Raw genomic sequence first — 21,850 nt, forward strand, 5'->3', positions numbered from 1 at the left:
AATCTCTTAATATCTTCATGTGCACCCTTTCTTAGATTTAACACTCGACAAAACTCTCAAAGCTAACAGATAAAAATTATGATAATGCTTCATGCAGTCAGATTCTTTATTCTTCCCTAACCATTTCCGAAAGCAAACTAAAGTTGCATAGCGCCATCTTGCAACACATCGTATTTCACTACTAAAACCCTGTACTTTACACACTTTTTCAGCAAAACCCCTATGAAAAAAGGATCGTGAGTCACTATAGTTTCTGGAATACGATATCTTGTGATAGAACTCAACGACAATCTCCTTGCCTTAAGCCGAATTCTTTAAGTTCAGTCGTTTTTGTGTTCGATCTTACTCTGGGCTACACTTCATATTCTCTGGTTCCAGAAGTCTGTACAAAAAGAAGCAAACAATCATTAACAATTTCCATAAATATAGATTTTCCATACACACATATAAACAAACCCTAATTTCTTCAGTCCTGTCACGCTCGCCACTTACAATGCATTGGATGATCGATTATACACTGTGACTGAGAAAGATAAATATCTCTGTAAATGAGTGACCTGAAGTCTAATAATGTTCATCAAAGCCAGTATTTTAGCTTCATAAAATCCAACTATTACTATGCAAATGCAATTGATACCTTATTTACAATAATGTAAAAGTACTCCAACTATTTTGACCGTAAAGAGCGAAGATATGTTTCATACTTCACAACACTGAAAGCTGAATGCTTCCTATTTCGAGCTGAAATTAATTTCAGATATATTATGATGTGAATTTAGATTAAAAATTTATTACGTTACATTCAGCGTTGCTCAAGCCAATGTTAACCCGAGCTGCAGCTAATGTGGTCTGAAATTAATTTGTAAAACAAAGATAAAATTTGATCGTGAATTATTTTTACTCCTCGCAAGGTCAGTGATTAGGGGTTGCCATTTAACATAAAATGGATTTCTGAATAATTAGAAAACAAAGAATCACCAAACCACATAAACAATCACCCACACAACTACTGGCCACATTTACTAAGGATAAGGTAGTGGAAAGGTTCCTGAAATACGTATGCAGACTTTAAATAACAATTATCATTTAATAAAAAACGTGAACGCTTACATTACATTGTCTTACAATTGCAGTACGTAACAAATCTGATAATCCAGTAGTCTAGAAATCTGATAATGGGAATATCTGGGTCTCTGAATATCTGATAACATGAATACCTGATAATAATACAAATGAATCTCCAAATATCTAAGTGACTGAAACTCGGAGAATAGAATAGAACAGACAAAATTAATAAGACTACTGGGCCATGAATAGTCTGCTGAGGATGTTCTATTCCTCACTGAGAATAGACAATCATTCATCACTGGCCATAGTTTTCACATGTGCTGTGTGAGAGAATTAGTCTTATTATTGAGTATTACTAAAAAAAAAAAAAGGAGGCGTCGCAGACGCTATTAGTTACGTAAGGAAAAAAATTAATCGTTTAGTGAAACAGACTGTCTGTTCCCTCGTAAATATTGTTTGATATGCCTGTAAGTAGGGCCTATATATTTTCACCAGCAGGCAGATATCGATGTTTTAACGTGTTATTTCACTCTCAGCACTGTGCCACACAATTGATCAAGAGCGTGCGTTATTATGTTTACTTTGTCCATTAATGAACTTTATCATTGGTATTTCCTCAGTTCCGAAAATATACTACAACTTTTTATTTCATAGATCATATTTCGTAACCTCATTTTCACCGTTCGGAGCTAGGCTTCAGCGAACTGACGTGATGTGACGCGACGTCCAATGTAAATGCACCCTCGCATGGTGGTGACGTGATGTGACGTGCCGTGACGGTACGTTTACGTCTCGTGTGAATCGCCCTTTACTAATTTTTAGTATCAATTACAACAGTTCTTTTGTTTAACTTTCCTTCTTATGTATTTTAATGGTAGGATGCACTTATTTTTCATTTTGGCTGTGCAGTCCATTTTTAATTCATTTTTTCGTAACAGTGTCTAACGACTGAATTAATGATCACTTTAATTTCTCCTGTTGTTGCTTAATAGGTTGCAACTTTTAACTATTGATGAGTAATGTTTTAAAAGACTATGTCTTTTATCTTGAAATTACTCTCTTGTAGGATGATAGCCGCTGGATTTGCTACCATATATTGTTTTCGTTTGGTTCAGATGCTACACAGTTGATGTGTCAGATTTGTATTAGAATCTCAGGCAAAGAACAATCGATTGATATAGATATAGCTATTCGCGAAACACACTGACGTCGGCATCCTTGTGATGCAAATCGCACACTTTAAATGTGATGATACAAGTCTTTTAATTACTGTCATCCCCTAATTAACCTAGAGAACTGTCGATCACTTTCTACAGTAATATCTCCATCCCTTCAGGCTATAAGTCCTTGGTAACAACGAGGCAGATCTCCGCGTCGATAACATGTGGAGCTAGGATGACATGTGACTGTAGTTCCGTTTAAGATTTTTCAGTGCTCTTTGCTTTGTTTATGTTATATTCGTGCAGCCGAAGTAGTGACACCTGTTGACGTAGTTTTGATTCAAAATGAACAATTATAGACGTGTGTTATTTAAATTAGTTATCACTGTCATATTTGCTTTGGTTTTCTTCGGTTTACCTTTGGGTTGTTCGGCACATGAGGGCGATAGCCACGGCCATAGCCATGACTTATCGCAAGAATACTTCGAAGAAAGGCCATCTTACAAATATTCGAGAGAGGCCAACTTGCAAGCGGAAGAATTTGATCCCGAGGAACGTTTCCATAGAACAAAGTTATTGCAGGACATGTATACACTATGGGTGCAAGCTCTATGCTCAACGTTACTGATAAGTGCTGCACCGTTTCTGATACTATTATTTGTCCCGTTAGACAACAGTAAGGAAAGGGAGCCAATGCTTAAGATACTGCTGAGCTTCGCGTCCGGTAGTTTGTTAGGTGATGCATTCCTGCATCTCATCCCCCATGCCCTTTCGCCTCACACACACGGCGAAAGCGATGGTGACGATCACGAGTCACACAGTCATTCTCATGATCATTCCCATAGCCATAGTCATACAGAGGGGGGAGGAGAACCACACGTACATGATACCAGTGTCGGTTTGTGGGTTTTGCTAGGCATAATAACTTTCCTAATTGTCGAAAAATTCGTACGTTTAGTTAAAGGCGGGCATGGGCACACACACCACGTAGCACACAAAGAAAAACCGAAAATCCAGAAAAAGACAGAGTCAGATAATCAGAAAGTAGCCAAGAATGAAGGTGCTGGAGACAGAAGTAAAGAGAATGATAAGAAAATAAAAAAAGACAAACATGATATCAACGAGAAACGAGTAATAGATCAACATTCATCAGACGGTAAGTTTAATATTCCTTCCTGTATTAGTGCCGGCACTGCGGTCGAGCGGTTCTAGGCGCTTCAGTCCAGAACTGCGCTGCTGCTAAGGTCGCAGGTTCGACTAGGGCATGTGTGTGATTAGGTTTAAGTAGTACTAAGTCTAGGGGACTGATGACCTCAGATGTTAAATCCCATCGTGCTTAGAGCCATTTGAACATTTTTTTCTCTACAAGTGAAGTATTTTGAAACGCGCCCCCCCCTGACGAATGCTATCCTTCTACTGGGTAGCAGTATTTGTGAATTGTAAATAATGGTGACGACATGAGTTACACATTGATGATAATGTAGAATTTCTAATCTTAAGTAACTTCACCAATATGGGTAGCTGTATATGATGAGTGCTGCTGTCATTGAGTTACTTTCATGGATTCCTGTTAGCTGTATATGCATTCCATTCACTTTGCTGACACCTTACGCCTTTACACACACAGGTTGTTGTTATTTTGCAATTGGGTTTTGTATTAGGTGTTAGCAGTTACTTGTACCCAGTACTGCTACTGAAACCATATGCTGCTGATTTCAGTAGGCTATGTATATCATTAAAATATGTTTATATACATAAATGAGTACTGCTTTGAGCAGCTATTTGAGTTTTTTGATGAAGTAACGGACTTGGAAACATACAAAATGATAGTTTACGGACCTCCAACAGGAAATACATCAGATATACTTCATTAGGCAGTTAGAAAGGGTACTGGTAAGGCTTAGTCAAGGTCACTGTCTGTGGAGATTTCAATGTTGATTTCATCTCGAATAACACAGGTATTACAGATAGCTCACTTTGATTTGTTTTCCACAGTAACATTCTCAACAAGAATAGGAGGCTGTATTGCAACACTGCTTATAATTTAGTTCTAAATGCAGCTGTCTTTGATGAACAAGGTGTGAGCCCCATAGCAGTTACATTGTTAATTCACAGTCAAATGTGTGAATGAGAAAAGCTTGGTTTCACAGAATTATAAATGATGTTACTATTCAGAGAATGTGAAAGATGAAAATAGGGAATGAGAAGGAATGACATGTGGTACATGAGAATTCTGATTTCTTGCTAAAAGTATTCTTACAAGACTGTGTGTCCAGTTTACCTTTGGAACAGGTTAAGGACCATTACAGTGGAAGGCAAGAGAAAGGCAAGCTAATACTGTGGAATGGGTTAGTTAGTTTCATGTTCCATGGATAATTTTGCACAATAAATTTTAATGATGTGGGACGAGTCAATTTTACATTCAAATTAATTGTATTAATTTGTAAATATGGCTACATGCTGAACATTTATAAGTGTTTTTAAAATTTTATTTTACATTTTAAAATGTGCAGATGTGAGTTATTAATTCCTACCCACCACCCTTTACACATTACAATAATAGGAATTCTTCTACAGAATAGGAGGAGAAAGTTTTTCAGTTTGTTTCCAAATTTTACTTTGTCAGACAAACATTTTGTATCTCCAGGTAAGTGTTCAGAATTTTGCTGTAGCATTGTGTGCCCGTTTTGTTCTAAAGACAACCTGAAAAATGAGTAATGAATGTCATTTTTCTTTCTGTTATCCTTATGTACATCATTGTTCCTATTGAACCGTAATTGAGTATTTACAACAAAGTTCGTGAGGGAATAAATATAATATGAAGCAGTGGTCAGAATGTCCAACTCCTTTAACAGATGTCTACAAGGTGATTGTGGGTGAGCACATTTTTGTGTAATGAAGACTTACTGCCTTAAAGATGACTTACCCAAGAACATTATTCTGTATGCCAGTACCAAATGAAAATATATAGAATTGGTCAACTTTCTGATTTCTCTCTCCCCAAGATATGCCATGATTTTAAGTGAAAATGTGGTTGAACTAAGTTTCAAAATATGCTGCTTCCAGTTCAAATGCTCATTAATATGAACACATGAGAATTTTGAAGTTTCCACACTATTTATTATTTCTTTACCATGTGTCATGCTTATCACTGATGTAGTAACACTTGATGTGCAGAAATGAGTAGTTACGTCTTTAAAACTGAGGGTGAGACCATTCACAGAAAACTAGTTAGTGATATTGCTAAGGGCATTGGGACAATTTCTTCTGTTTCTGTATGTATGCTTGGATTGATTGCAATCCTAGTGCCATCTGCAAAAAGAACTAATTCTGCTTATATATTAGATGGAAGATCGTTTACACGTATGAGGAAAAATAGTGGACCCAAGATTGAGCCTTGGGAACCCCATACCTAATTTCTCCCCAGTCAGAATTACTTCCCTGGGCTATACTGGTTGAATTACTAAGTACAACTTTCTGATATACAATTCAAAATTTCTCAGTGGGGGTCTATATACAGTTAAAATTAAAAGTGAGCTATTTTTCAGTATTAATTTACAAGCACACACTTCTGTGTGCTGACCACTACAAAAGCTACTTGTCTCAATATTTCTGAACATGTGTTCCATTGAAATATATGTAACAACTGCTTTTCCCATACTAGTTCTGCATGAATTAGCTGCTAGAATGTAATATTTTATATGTAACTTAGGAGAGTAACTTGCACCAGGAAGAGATCACTTTATTTCACACAGAAGAGAGGCTATAATTATGACTTAAAAGTTGCACTACAGACAGTATTGAAAAATCCCTCACCATGTCATCAAACAGGGAAAAAAAACATACAAAGCGCACGCAAAAAATTCCTAAAGTCCAAGCACAAAGCAAAGCCACTGTGGAGTATTATTAGGTATGAAACAAATGAACAGAGTAAGGTAAATAACATTCAGTTTTTCTAATACAAGTAATAGCTTGGCTTGATGTTAATTTGAATTAAGGTTCACTAAATTTAATAAATTCTACCTAACAGTAACTGGAAACACAGGGCTATCAAAGGTAGATCCATTGGATGGGCACTGCATTCTCCACTACCAGAAAACAGTTTTGCAAAATCAATTATTTATTGAATTCTAGAAATCATTAGACCACTGAATACAACACTCTCTTCTGGTTATGATGCTATTCTGAACAAAGTACTAAAGTCATATACTGACTTTGTTGTGTACCCTTTATGTTTCCTTTGTTACAAGTGAATGAGTCAAGGTGCTTTTCCGGAAAAATGGAAGTTTGCAGTGAAACACCAATTTATAAGCATGGAGTTAATTATGTTACATATTTCCCTCCTTCCCTTGTTTTCAGAAGTTATTTGAAAACTAGATTACAACAGTATATCGAACCACCATACTGAGAATAACCTCTCAGTTTAGTTTTCATAAATGCAGAAGCACTGCGTTGTTGATAGGTACACAAACAAAAGGTACAGAGCTCTGCTAGCTTTCAGAATGAACTTCCTTTTCCAAGCTGGAAGGAAAAACAAACAAACAACCCCCCCCCCCCCCCCCACACACACACACACTCTTTGTCTTCCTACATTGTGCTTAGTTGACTCCTTGCTGGCTCACGATGAGTGTACTGAGATGAGGTGGGTGTGGTGTGGTGTGGAGGATGGAGAGAGAGGTGGGAAGCAGGGAGGGGGTTGGGGGCAAGTGTCTAGTGGCTTGTGGGAGAGTGGGAGCCATCTGTGGGCTATGTAGGGGTGCAGGTAGAGGGGGCAGGTATGTGCTGTAAGGATAGCTCCCATGTAAGCAACCCAGAAAAGCTGATGGTGGTGGGGAGGATCCAGATGGCATGGGTTTTGAAGTGCCATTGCAACCTCACATGTTGTGCTCTGCTGCACGATGTTCCACAGGTTGGTTCACCTTGTTTTTGGCAACATTTTGGTGGTGGCCATTCATTGCAGTTTGACGGTTGGTTGTTAAACCAGTGTAAAAAAACTGTGCAGTGGTTGCAGCAGAGCCGGTATATAACATGACTGGTTTCATAGGTGGCCCTGCCTCTGATGAGGTAGAATTACCCTGTGACGGACTGGAGTAGATGGTGCTGGGTGGGTGGTTTGGGGAGATCTGGGTCTTCCACCAACATCTGATCCCTGTGACAGGGTATGGGGGGTGTGAGTGGCATAGTGATGGACTAGGACGTTGCGCAGGTTGGGTGGGTGGTGGAACACATTCCTGTCATGGTGGTGTTGGGTGACAAGGGGGTCACTCCTTTGTGGATGGTTCTCGGAATGGATGTGAGGATCAGGTGTGTGTGAGGATGTGGCACAGGAAATTTATTTGTGAATTAGGTTTGGAGGGTATTATCTGTCTGCCAAGGCTTTTTGTGAGGCCTTCAGCATACTGGGCGAGGGAGTTGTCATCACTGCAGAAGCATCTACAACTGGTGGAGGGATTTTTTGGTGTTGAAGGGGTGACACAGCTGTCAAAGTGCAGTTACTATTATTGATTGGTGGATTTAATATGGACTAACGTGTGGATGGAGCCATCTCAGAGGAGGAGATCGACATCTAGGAAGGTGGTACGATGGGTGGAGGAGGACAACACCTGGCTTCATCCACACCTCGGTCCACATCGGACCCACCTATCACCAACAGTAACTGCACTTTGACAGCTACCATCCCTTCAACTCCAAAGAATCCCTCCCATACAGCCTGGCCACACGTGTGTTTGTTACTGTCTGCAGTTTTTGTAGTTAATAGATTTAATTAGTATAAATTAACGCTCAGCATCCGCTGCCCAGTTTGTCAGCTGTTATCCCATACCCTACTGTATGAAATCATGTGCTCAGCCGTCTGCCACCTGCCCCTCTACCTGCACCCCTAGCTAGCCCATAGACGGCTCCCCACTCTCCCACAAGCTGCTAGATACTTGTCCCCAACCTGCTCCCTGCTTCCCACCTCTCTCCGTTCCTCACCCCACCCTGTCCCACACCCACATTCACCCCAGTACACTCACCGTAGTGCAGGAAATAGCTGGCAGTCGACTGAGCACAATGTAGGGAGTTGTGTGTGTGTTTTTCCTAGAAGCTTGAGAAAGGAAGTTCATACTGAAAATGAGCAAAGCTCTGTACCTTTTGTTTGTGTACCTATTGTCGACGCAGCACTTTGGCCTTTTGGTGAGTCATCTCCTTTATTCCTAAATAATTCATAATTCTCAACCAGAACATTGTGTACATTATCATCTCTCCTGGGAAAGACATATGGGTCATTCCATCTCAAATCAGCTGACAGTCTGAACCTTGATATCCCAGATTTGGATGATTTTTTTTTCAGGTAATGTACCCACTAACACTAGTTTAAATTTGAAATTCCAAATTTTTCTGAACTTTGGTTTTTGAGTTTCAAGGATTTAAAAATAAAAAAAACTCAGTTTTTGATCAATTGATGATTGTTTTAAAATGCTGTAGCTCAAAAACTATACAACCTAGAGAGCTCAAACTTGCACTATTGTTTTCCCCTATAAATTCCCTTCAATTTGATATGTAACATGACTATGCTACCTAAATTTGAAAATTTTAAACTATTCAAAAAAAAAACATTTTTTGAAATTTCCAAAATAGGTACCCTAGGATTTTTTTATAAAAATTATATGTGTTGTCCAGTCTGACTGACTACATGCATGCAAAATTTCAAGATGGGATCTCAATGGGTTCTTGTATAAAATAATATTTTACTACCGCAGTACACACTAGTGAGGTTAAAAGCAGACTATTTCTGGACTATGAATACTAAGGTAGGCCTATGTAATTCTAACAAACTTAAATTATTATGTTAGCCTTTTTAAGAAATCCGAGGGTACGTATTTTGGAAATTTCGAAACATGTTTTTTTGGACTAGTTTAAAATTTTCATATTTGGGTAGCATAGTCATGTTACATATCAAATTGAAGGGACTTTTTAGAGGAAAACAATGGTGCAAATTTGAGCTCTCTAGGTTGTATAGTTTTTGAGCTACAGCATTTTAAAACAATCATCGATTGATCATAAATGGAGTTTTTTTTTATTTTTAAACCCTTGAAACTCAAAAACCAAAGATCAGAAAAATTTGAAATCTCAAATTTAAACTAGAGTTAGTGGGTACATTATCTGGGGAAAAAAAAAAAAAAAACCTCATCCAAATCTGAGAGGTCATGGTTTAAATCATGTAGTACAATTGATTGATTTGACATGGAATGACCCATATATGGTCAGACAAAAAAGTTTGTTAGAAAATTATCCTGTTCATATTTTCTGTAGTCTTGCCAGTGCGTGTGGTAGTATAGGTCATAAACTCCAAATAAATTAGTAAGGCTTTAAAGGCATTCTGCTTCATCGATGAAGACATGTATTAACAATAAAAAACAGAGGATCACTTTAACAAATGTTACAGTAGGAGTAAGACTGAATTTTAGAGTGGGAATACATTAAATACATTGTCTTGCAAGATCTTGTGTTTGACCCAGTCCTGTTTTAGGATTCTTAAAAAACTGTGTCTATGTTTAATATGCTGACTCAAATGCATCCATACCAGAAACACCAAGGATAATAGAATGAGCTTGCAACTGATTCACAGCAATCAGTTTAACTCTTTAATACTACAAAGACTTATACTGTGAATTTCCGAACAAAGAAAAACTTACAGGTACCAGTAGTAGAGATCAAAGAGCACACTGGATAAGGTGTCATGTTTTGAGTTTCCTTGATATCCAGGTGGATAATAAACTGAGATGGCACTGACATGTAGATAAGTTCATCTAAATGCTCTGCCTAGCCTGCTGTACATCTACATCTATTATCTGCAAACCACCTTGAGGTGCATGGCAGAGCATACGTCCCATTGTACTAGTTACTAGGGTTTCTTCCTGTTCCATTCACTTATGGAGTGTGTGGAAAGAATGCTTATTTGAATGCCTCTGTGCATGCAGTAATTATTCTAATCATCTCCTCACAATCCCTGTGTGAGCTGTACGTAGGGTGTTTCAGTATATCCCTTGAGTAATCATTAAAAGCTGGTTCTTGAAACTTTGTTAATAGACTTTCTTGGAATAGTTTATGTATGTCTTCAAGAGTTTGCCATTTTGGTTCCTTGTGTGTCGCTGTGACACTCCCATGGATTAAACAAACCTGTGACCATTCGTGTTGCCCTTCCCTGTATACGGTCAATATTCCCTGTTAGTCCTATCTGGTATGGGTCCCACACACTTAAGCAATATTCTAGGATGGATTGTGCAAGTGATTTGTAAGTAATCTCTTTTGTAGACTGATTGCACTCCCATAGTGTTCTACCAATAAACCGAAGTTTACCACCTGCTTTACCCATGACTAAACCGTTGTGACCATTCTATTTCATGTCCTGACAAAGTGTTAGATCCAGGTGTTTGTATGAGGTTGCCGATTCCAACAGTTATCTGACAGAATATTTACGTGACTTCTCTCAGATAGCACTTCACTATAGATAATGGCATCATCTGCAAAAAGCCTGATTTTACTATTAATCCTGTATGCAAGGCCATTAATATACAACATGAACACAAAGGGTACCCACACACTTACCTGGGGCATACCAGAAGTTACTTCTACATCTGACGATGACTAGGCTGGCATTGATGAGGTCATTCTGTTCAAGATACATCATTATATTTGAGCTCAGAATTATTCTAAGATTCTACAACTAATTGATGTTAATGATATTGGACAGTAATTTTGTGGATCACTTCTACTACCCTTCTTCTTAGACAGGCGTGACCTGTGCCTCTTTCCAAGAACTGAGCATGGTTTTTTGTTCAAGGGATCTATGATAAATTACAGTGAGAAGAGGGGCGAACTCAGCCACAAATTTAGTATAGAATCTGACGGGGATTCCATCGGGGCCTGGAGCTTTGTTCATTTCTGATGATTTCAGCTGTTTTTCAACACCCCTGACAGTAATACTTACTTCATTCATCTTTTCAATGGTTGAGTTTTAAATTGGGTAATTTCTCCAGAGTTAAGCATTTCAGCTTTTGTTTTGCTACTCTCAATTTCAGTTCCTGTCTCATTCGCTAGGGACTGGGCTCTAACTTTGGTGCCACTTTAGCTTTCACATAAAACCAGAATTTCTTTGCCTTGGAAATCTCTCTTCTTTTTACCTGTGGGTTGGATTGCTAGTGTGCTTGCATTGTTTCATTCAGTGCTGTCCTATGGCTTAATCTTTAAGGGCACAGTAGCTAAAGTTCACACAGTATTTATTGTACAGAAGGATGCAGTACAAATACTTTGTAAATTCAATACCTGAACATCTTGCACAATCTTCTTCAGGGGCCAAGGGATTCTTGCACCTACATGCCAAACACATTCTCCCTCATGTTTTTGGTTAATAACAAGATTGAATTTAGAATGAAGTGCCCTTTTGACAACCACAATACTAATTTCCATATAGATTATGCATCTCTATGTAGTGATGGGAACACTGGTTTCTCATGCAAAAATCTAACATGTTGCTAGCAGACATCAGACTGGAAACTGAAAACCATCAGACATTCAAGAATGAAAAAGGATACCTAGGCAGCCACTTCTCCAACAGTTCATGAGAATAGAACTAGGGATGTAAATTCTGTTAACTCTAATGTTTGTACTAAATGGAACTTTACTTTTCCATTAAATGTATATAGGCAGTTGGAAGTGTTCTTCGCAAAGTTACATAAATGATTTGTGTGAAATACTAAATAAAAAAAAAAAGCAAGTAAGTTGAGGGGAGGAGTGGTTGTTGTTTTTCACTAAGTGTACATGTAGGCCTACATATATAAATTTATTTAATTTTTATTTGCCGTCATATGTAAGATTTAATGTCTAGTGACTATAACAAAGCTATTACACAAAAAAGAAACTTGCAGTACTTTTATTGGAGTGTGAGACCAGAGAAGCTATCTGTTTATCCACATCTCTGACTTGCCTTAATAGATTTCTGTTAACCATACAAACTGTTTAGTAAATTAAAAGCATTTTTTGTCTTTTTTGGTACTCAGTTGACTAATTCATCTGTTCTGTTCATGAAACACCCTGTATACACCCACAGAATCATTTGATATTCTTTTATAAGTTTTCTTGTCATCTCATATGTTTCCTCCTCATTTCCTTGATCTTAAACTGTAGTGGTAACCCTTCGTATTGATCCCTATCTTCTTTCTCTGCAATGATCTCTGGGTTTCCATATCTTAAATTTCCATCTCTCACCGAGAGATGAAATTCTAGCTCGCATGATCCTGTCTTACTTGTTCAACATAACACATAATTATACCTCCGACTGTGTCATATTGGCTTTTGTCCCTCAATGTGCACCTTCCTTCAGTTGTCAGGTATCAGTGCATCACACCCTCCATGATAATAGCTCTGGCGTTCCAAGCCATTCGGTCACATACATCATTAATGTGTTGTAATCCATTACAGGTTCATTGGGTATGATCTGTGACTGGAGTGGTTTAACCACCGGGTTGGATGGATATCATCCATCAGTAGTCTTTCCTCAGTGTTAGGAAATATTTCATAAACATGTCTTTCGGTATTGCTGCTATTCCAAGCTTCCTGCCACTCTTTTATTAACTTGTGCTATATTTGTAATTTGCTATAAGTGTAATCACCCACAATGTCACAGAACTTTTCTCTGTGACAGCTTTGGAGATAGTATGCCACTCCTCTTTATACAGGCTGACAATTATTGAATTATATGAAATGAAATCAGCATAACTTCTGAACAGTTTGTGTTAGGACTTTCAAACTGCACGGTTAGCAGTGGGGCATGATGGGAATTAGTATGCTCGATATGGTTTGGTTTAGTAATGAAGCCAATTTCATTTGGATGGGTTCATCAATAAGCAAAGTTGGTGGGTTTGGGGAACTGAGAATTCGCTTTTCACAATCGAGAAGTCTCTTCACCCTTAACAGGTGGCTGTGTGGTGTGTAATGTCCAGTCATGGAATAATCAATGCGATATTCCTGGATGGCACAGTGACTACCGAACGGTACATGAAGGTTTTGGAAGCTAATTTCATATACGTTATCCAAAGTGACCCTGATTTCGACAAGATTTGGTTCATGCAAGATGGAACTTGACCCTATTGAAGCAAGAGAGTGTTTGATATCCTGGAGGAGCACTTTGGGGACCACATTCTGGCTCTGGAGGACCCAGAGACACGGACGTGGGCCTCAATTGCCCCTCATAGTCTGCTGATATGAGCGCATGCAACTCCTTTTTCTGGGATTATATTAAAGAAAAGATGTACAGCAAAAAGCCCAAAACCGTTGCCGAGCTGAAAATAGCCATTCGGGAGGTTATTGACAGCGTCGATGTTCCTACACTTCAGCAGGTCATGCAGAATTTCGCTATTTGGCTGCACTACATCATTGCCAATGATGGCAGGCGTATTGAACGTGTCATAACCTAAATACAGATATCTGTAGTGACGTTTACATGTTGAAGAAAGTGTGTGCACGCTGTAGTGCGTGACTAATTTACAGTGTTTCCCTATAGTTCAGTAATTGTCACCCTGTATTATGACATATTCAGTTGATTTTATTCCTAAAATCACAATGAGAAGCATTTCCTGGTGTTGTATGCTTTGGTAAGCCATAGCAAGACCCCTCTCTGTACCTGCACCTTTACCAGCATTGCCACCATCTGTCTATGAGCGAAAACACTACATCCTTATGCCACGATGCCAGTGAGAATGTACTCTTAATCTATTTGGATTAGCTGTAAAGGCAGTCTAAATTTATTTTGGGCTATATGTATGACTTTTTGCATTATGGCTGAGGCTCTGGTGCTTACATTTTTAAGCTGAGCCAGGAAGCCTTTGCTTTTCATCTAACGTGATGCCTTAATAACTACCTTTTTCTACTCTTCAGAGGCTTCTTGTTCAATCCTAATTGTAGGGTTTCTCATTGTAGATAATTTCCCATTTATTAATTAATTAATACAAATAACTGTTTCAGAGGGTATCATAGATCAACTTTAGTTTTGCTTCTTTTCATTTAACTATAATTGCTCCTGTACTTCCTTCATCCTTTGAGAGTGTCATTCCTTTTCTTCCTGTATCCACTTTCTTCCTTGTACAGACCTCTATCCTGTCTTTTGTGTTGCTTCTCTATAAAGTAGTGTATTGGTTATACCCAATGTAATTTTAGTGTTCCACACATCTTTGTCAATTTCAGTGAACCGTGTGGTTTGGACTTGCAGCTGTTTAGTAAGTTGGTCAGCTTGCTTAGTCTGTATATGTGTCTTTTAAACTGTAGTCTTCTTTTTCTTATTACAACAGTTAGCTTTTCCATTTTCAAACAGAACTTTCTGATTGATATTAATTTATATTCAACATTAATATTACTTCTAGGCCCCCAATATTTTTGTTAGAATTCTTCTTTTAACTTTTTCCAGTTTTTTAAGATCCCCAAACCTTGTTACAGTGTTGCAGGCCTTACCACTTGTTGATAGTGTCTTAATTTTATGTTCTAGGACAAAGTTTGTCATATATGTTTCTGTCATATGGAACGCACTTTCCATTTTATGTGCTCTTCTATGGCTATCCTTTCTTCTGTATTGCTTGTTATCCTTTCTCCTAGATCTTTAAAACTGTTTTAGGTGTTGTGTTATTTTGAATTCTAAGATTTAAGCTGAAATTATGATATTTGACATGAAGTGTTTTTCAAATTGTGTTTTTAGTCCTATATTATCTGCTTGTGTCTGTAGTTCTATGATTTGTTTTATGGCACTATCCAGTGAATCAGTAATTATTGCCAAGTCATGTGCAAAAGCTATAAAATTTTTTTCTTGGTTTCTTCCTAACAGAACACTCATAGTATTGATGGATTTCTTCCTTTCTCTCACTAGCTTCTGCAATATGCAGCTGAAAAGTAGAGATGATAAACCATCTCCCTGTTGTAATACTGATTTTATTTCAAAGGGTTTTGACAGTTTTCCAGAAATTTTACTCTCGATTTTGTGTTTGTTAAAGTTCCTTTGATTACTTCTGTTGTTTTATTGTTGAGTCCAAATTCCTTTATAATGTTGTTTAATGCTTTTCTACCAATTGAGTTAGCCGTGCGGGATTAGCCGAGCGGTCTAAGGCGCTGCAGTCATGGACGTTGCAGCTGATCCCGGTGGAGGTTCGAGTTCTCTCTCGGGCATGGGTGTGTGTGTTAGTCCTTAGGATGATTTAGGTTAAGTAGTGTGTAAGCTTAGGGACTGATGACATTAGCAGTTAAGTCCCATAAGATTTCACACACAATTTTTTTTTACCAATTGAGTTATATTGTCGCAAAAGAAGGTGAGTAGCCCCATCACTGTGGTGTAGCGGTTATGATACTAGACCTGTTGCATGGAGGGTTCTGAGTTCAAAACTCACCTGAACTGTAAAATATTAATTTCTATATTCGGTTTGAGGACATTCTAGAAGTATCCACAAATATCAAGAATCACTGTACTGGAATGTCCTGTAACTGTATATATACCGTATGTGTTCTCACCGGAGGCAGTTCGCTCTGCGGTCTTGTATGTGCAAGTGCTGAATAAACCTTTGTTAAGTGCAGTTAGTATTTGTCATTCATCTAATTACACCTTCTTCCACATGACATTATTCTGGTGGAGATACTGGGTATGCATCACTTCAAGGAACTCTGCAAATGACATCTTTCCACATTTTTCTTTCATATACTTTTTAAGTTCCTGAATTGTTGGGCTCATACCCAGCGATCTCATTATAATAGTTAACTCATCAAAAGTACAAATCTGTCCACTTCATGCGAACAGGTAGAAGCATTCACGAAATTCACCTATATCCTGCTGCCGGAAATATCGAGCCATATCGCTATTAAAGGGAGAGAAGGAAACATAGTAGGTGAATATGGATTGGGGGGAAGGAATGAAAGAGGAAGCTGCCTTGTAGAATTTTGCACAGAGCATAACTTAATCATAGCTAACACTTGGTTCAAGAATCATAAAAGAAGGTTGTATACCTGGAAGAATCCTGGAGATACTAGAAGGTATCAGATAGATTATATAATGGTAAGACAGAGATTTAGGAACCAGGTTTTAAATTGTAAGACATTTCCTGGGGCAGATGTGGATTCTGACCACAATCTATTGGTTATGAACTGCAGATTGAAACTGAAGAAACTGCAAAAAGGTGGGAATTTAAGGAGATGGGACCTGGATAAACTGAAAGAACCAGAGGTTGTAGAGAGTTTCAGGGAGAGCATAAGGGAACAATTGACAGGAATGGGGGAAAGAAATACAGTAGAAGAAGAATGGGTAGCTCTGAGGGATGAAGTAGTGAAGGCAGCAGACGATCAAGTAGGTAAAAAGACGAGGGCTAATAGAAATCCTCGGGTAACAGAAGAGATATTGAATTTAATTGATGAAAGGAGAAAATATAAAAATGCAGTAAATGAAGCAGGCAAAAAGGAATACAAACGTCTCAAAAATGAGATCAACAGGAAGTGCAAAATGGCTAAGCAGGGATGGCTAGAGGACAAATGTAAGGATGTAGAGGCTTGTCTCACTAGGGGTAAGATAGATACTGCCTACAGGAAAATTAAAGAGACCTTTGGAGAGAAGAGAACCACTTGTATGAATATCAAGAGCTCAGATGGCAACCCAGTTCTAAGCAAAGAAGGGAAGGCAGAAAGGTGGAAAGAGTATATAGAGGATTTATACAAGGGCGATGTACTTGAGGACAATATAATGGAAATGGAAGAGGATGTAGATGAAGACGAAATGGGAGATAAGATACTGCGTGAAGAGTTTGACAGAGCACTGAAAGAGCTGAGTCGAAACAAGGCCCCGGGAGTAGACAACATTCCATTAGAACTACTGATGGCCTCGGGACAGCCAGTCATGACAAAACTCTACCGTCTGGTGAGCACGATGTATGAGACAGGCGAAATACCCTCAGACTTCAAGAAGAATATAATAATTCCAATCCCAAAGAAAGCAGGTGTTGGCAGATGTGAAAATTACCGAACTATCAGTTTAATAAGTCACAGCTGCAAAATACTAACGCGAATTCTTTACAGACGAATGGAAAAACTGGTAGAAGCCGACCTCGGGGAAGATCAGTTTGGATTCCGTAGAAATGTTGGAACACGTGAGGCAATACTGACCTTACGACTTATCTTAGAAGAAAGATTAAGAAAAGGCAAACCTACGTTTCTAGCATTTGTACGTTTAGAGAAAGCTTTTGACAATGTTAACTGGAATACTCTCTTTCAAATTCTGAAGGTGGCAGGGGTAAAATACAGGGAGCGAAAGGCTATTTACAATTTGTACAGAAACCAGATGGCAGTTATAAGAGTCGAGGGGCATGAAAGGGAAGCAGTGGTTGGGAAAGGAGTGAGATAGGGTTGTAGCCTCTCCCCGTGTTATTCAATCTGTATATTGAGCAAGCAGTAAAGGAAACAAAAGAAAAATTCGGAGTAGGTATTAAAATTCATGGAGAAGAAGTAAAAACTTTGAGGTTCGCCGATGACATTGTAATTCTGTCAGAGACAGCAAAGGACTTGGAAGAGCAGTTGAACGGAATGGACAGTGTCTTGAAAGGAGGATATAAGATGAACATCAACAAAAGCAAAACGAGGATAATGGAATGTCGAATTAAGTCGGGTGATGCTGAGGGAGTTAGATTAGGAAATGAGACACTTAAAGTAGTAAAGGAGTTTTGCTATTTAGGGAGTAAAATAACTGATGATGGTCGAAGTAGAGAGGATATAAAATGTAGACTGGCAATGGCAAGGAAAGCGTTTCTCAAGAAGAGAAATTTGTTAACATCGAGTATAGATTTAAGTGTCAGGAAGTCGTTTCTGAAAGTATTTGTATGGAGTGTAGCCATGTATGGAAGTGAAACATGGACGATAACTAGTTTGGACAAGAAGAGAATAGAAGCTTTCGAAATGTGGTGCTACAGAAGAATGCTGAAGATAAGGTGGGTAGATCACATAACTAATGAGGAGGTATTGAATAGGGTTGGGGAGAAGAGAAGTTTGTGGCACAACTTGGCTAGAAGAAGGGATCGGTTGGTAGGACATGTTTTGAGGCATCAAGGGATCACAAATTTAGCATTGGAGGGTAAAAATCGTAGAGGGAGACCAAGAGATGAATACACTAAGCAGATTCAGAAGGATGTAGGTTGCAGTAGGTACTGGGAGATGAAGAAGCTTGCACAGGATAGAGTAGCATGGAGAGCTGCATCAAACCAGTCTCAGGACTGAAGACCACAACAACAACATCGCTATTAACAGCTGTTTCAAACAATATGCCAACAAATGTCAAATGGCGACTATTCAGATAAACGGATCTTATCTAGCTTATAAACTTTCCACAAGTAACATAGTAAGTGTTCTAACACGGTGGTGAATAAAACATGTCCATGGTTGAGAAAAACTTAGCCCCCTTCAGACAATCTAGTGTATCGTCAATTCGTAGAAGAGGGTAAACATCCTTTTTAATTATCTTATTATCCTGTAATCAACACAAAAGCACGAACTGCCACCCCTCTTCCTGACAAGAACCACTGGTGACGACCATGGGCTCTGCGAAAGCTGAATATGTCATTCTCTATCATTTTATCTACCTCGTCATGAATTATTTGACATTCCTTTGCTGACACACGGTATGCTCTCTGGCTTATTGGTTGATGGTCTCAAGTGCTAATCTTTTTGCTTCATCGTCGATTTGTCTAATTTCCTCTTCACCTGTGGATTGAAGCATGCAGAGAACTCTTGAAGAATGGCAAGTAGCTTCTTCTGTTGTTCCTTAGTGAGATCTGTGATAGTCGAGCTAGAAGATCTTGTCTCGTAGTGATAGTGCTAATTTCGCCCCCAGGCTCAGCAGGGGAAGTTTCTATGATGTTCAGCTGCTCTGCAATTAATGGCTTAGCGTTTCCTATGCACATGTGTCTTGGAAGGATCTGTGGTTCTCAGCGACAGTTAACTATCCATAATTCACTGAATCTGTTTTTAAATGAGACGACAGAGGCTGGGATGACCAAGTTATTCTTCAGTATTGTGCCTCTCTTACTTTCTACTACAAGATCCTTGGGTTGATGCATGGCATGACACGTGACAGTTACCTTTCTAGCGCTGACTGCAGGAATGATCAGTTCATCCAGCACACAGTCTCCACACACTCAGATGCGCATCTTCCCGTCCACAGTATCTCATCTTGTCTAGCATAATTTTTGAGCGAATGCAATCTATAATTGCCTGAGAAGCTTTCAAAAAGTCCCATCTGAGAATGACTTCATGACTACACTCTTGTAAGATGATGAATTGTAAGGGCTGTGTGTGGCCACTTAGACCATCACGGATGGTACATCTTCCTGTAGGTATTACATATTTCCCATTAGCTCCCTTCAGCAGAGATGTTTTATTGTCGACGAATACGGTTTTCTGCAACTGGCAACGGTACCTCTCCGAAATGACTGAATATGATGCTCCAGAGACCACAAGAGCTTGGGCTGGTCGGCCATCTATGAGGATATCGACGTAGTTTCCGATCATTTTTGTAGTGATCGACGGCAGAGGATTTTTCTCTTCAGCAGCCTCAACTCCAAGGAAGGTCGCACCCTTTAGTTTTCCAGGTTGCGGTGGCTAGGTGATTGGCTGGAGCTTCTAAACGGCGATGGAGACCTTGATCGGCATCTTGGGAAGCGTCCTCCCCAGCGGCTAGCTTGCGGCGATGGTGACCTTGATCGGCACCTTGGGAAGCGTCCTCCCCAGCGGCTAGCTTGCGGTGATGGTGACCTTCATTGTCCTGCACCCACATCTTGCTCATCTTCCTTGTCCCGGAGTTGGCATCGGCTGAGATCGGTTTGCTGTCTCCTGGTGCAGGCGTCATCAAATATCCGCCACCTTTCTCGACAATAGCACACCACATGTCCCGGTCATCCACAGTGGAAACACACTGGTTGGTTATCCTGAGTTCTCCAGATATGTCTTCCTTGGTGCCCAAACAGGTTCCTCATGCAGCATTGTAGGAACATAACTTCACCTGGGTCTCAACTTTTTCACCGTTTTAAAGGGAAATGAAGGACGAGAGATTGGGTTCAATGTCTGTCCCACTTCCTTCCTTATGACCTCTTGAAGTGTCTCGGTTTTCCGCTCGCCTTGCAATCCAAGTGCCTTCTGAACTTCCTCTCTCACGATCTGACGAACATCTGACAAATCAGTTTATTTCTCCATCACAGACATCAATACGACGCTTGGAACCCGTTCAAACTTCTTGCATGTAATTCTTTTTTGATGCATTGTCTTTACATACTGGCACCATTTTGTGGAGTTGTATGCTATTGAAATCTCCTTCAGGAGTAGTGCTTGATACACATCCTCGGCAACACCCTTCATGAGATGTGCAAGCTTATCTTCCTCCTCCATTCTAGGATCCACTATTTTACACAGCTCCAAGACATCTTGAATGTAGGATGCTGTAGTTTCTCCTGGATGCTGTGCCCTGCACTTTAATTTATCTTCAGCCTTGCACTTCTGTTGTTGTATCACCGAAATACTCGCACAGTTCCGCCTGGAATACTTCGCAGCTTGCGAACTTCTCCTCGTTGTTCTCATACCATTTCTTGACAGTGCCCTCCAAGTAGAAAAATACGTTAGCCAAGCACACCGTGTCATCTCACTTGTTAAATTTGGCTATACATTCATATACCTTCAGCCACTTGTTTGGATCTTGGCCATCGTCACCAGAGAACTCGAAAGGTCTTATTAAGGCATTTAGTAAGTCGGTTAGTTTGCAGATGGTAGGCAGTGGGTATGGGATTGGTGCTGTTCTGGTGCGAATTTTGGATGGAAAAGAGAAGATTATAGCCTATGCTTCTAGGACACTTATAAAAGCCGAGAGAAACTACTGAACTACAGAAAGAGAATGTCTTGCTGTAATCTGGGCCATGTGCAAATTTCGACAGTATCTCTATGGAAGGCCATTCACAGTTCTTACAGATCATCATTCACTTTGTTGATTGACAGGCCTTAAGGACCCAACAGAACGACTTGCCAGGTGGGCACTACATCTTCAAGAGTATGACGTTACTATAGTGTACAAAAGTGGAAGAATTACTAAAGTGTACAAAAGTGGAAGAAAACACCAAGATGCCAACTGTCTCTCAAGAAACCCTGTGCAAGACTATCAAGGCTTTGATGAAGATAGTGACTGTCTCACTGCACTCCAGGATCTCACTGCTGAGCAGGAGGAGGATGCCAAGATATCTCAAATTATATGCTTGCCTTAAATCGGTCAGAGGATGTGAAAGGACAATTTAAGGTAGTTAATGGATTACTTTGCAAGAAAAACTTTGATCCGTTTGGAAAGAGGTGGCTACCAGTGATTCCTAAACACATGTGCTTGGGTGTTCTATAGAAATTCCATAAAGACACCACATGATTTACGCCATTTTTCTTGGTGCTTGGGCGTGAAGCGACTACGATCATGGACAGTGTTTTTCTGTTACATCCTGATGATGTGGACGATGACTACATTGGCCAGGTGTTAACCAGAACTGAGGAAGCTCGGCAGCTAGCTCGACTCCGCACACTGCAGGCTCAAGAAAACGTTCGCC

At 39.4% G+C, this 21,850-nt stretch overlaps 1 protein-coding gene across 1 annotated transcript in view; it reads left to right on the forward strand.

Annotated features, from left to right (window-relative positions):
* Window positions 1-2,230: 2,230 nt before the first annotated feature.
* LOC124615329 (protein catecholamines up) overlaps window positions 2,231-21,850 on the forward strand; it is a 48,654-nt gene continuing 29,034 nt past the window's right edge. Inside the window, exon 1 of the mRNA XM_047143128.1 lies at window positions 2,231-3,384. Within this exon, the coding sequence (XP_046999084.1) occupies window positions 2,574-3,384 (811 nt within the window). The 5' untranslated portion in view covers window positions 2,231-2,573. The remainder of the gene's footprint in view (window positions 3,385-21,850) is intronic.

The sequence above is a fragment of the Schistocerca americana genome, chromosome 5 (assembly GCF_021461395.2).
Source record: "Schistocerca americana isolate TAMUIC-IGC-003095 chromosome 5, iqSchAmer2.1, whole genome shotgun sequence".
In the NCBI taxonomy this organism is placed as follows: domain Eukaryota; kingdom Metazoa; phylum Arthropoda; class Insecta; order Orthoptera; family Acrididae; genus Schistocerca; species Schistocerca americana.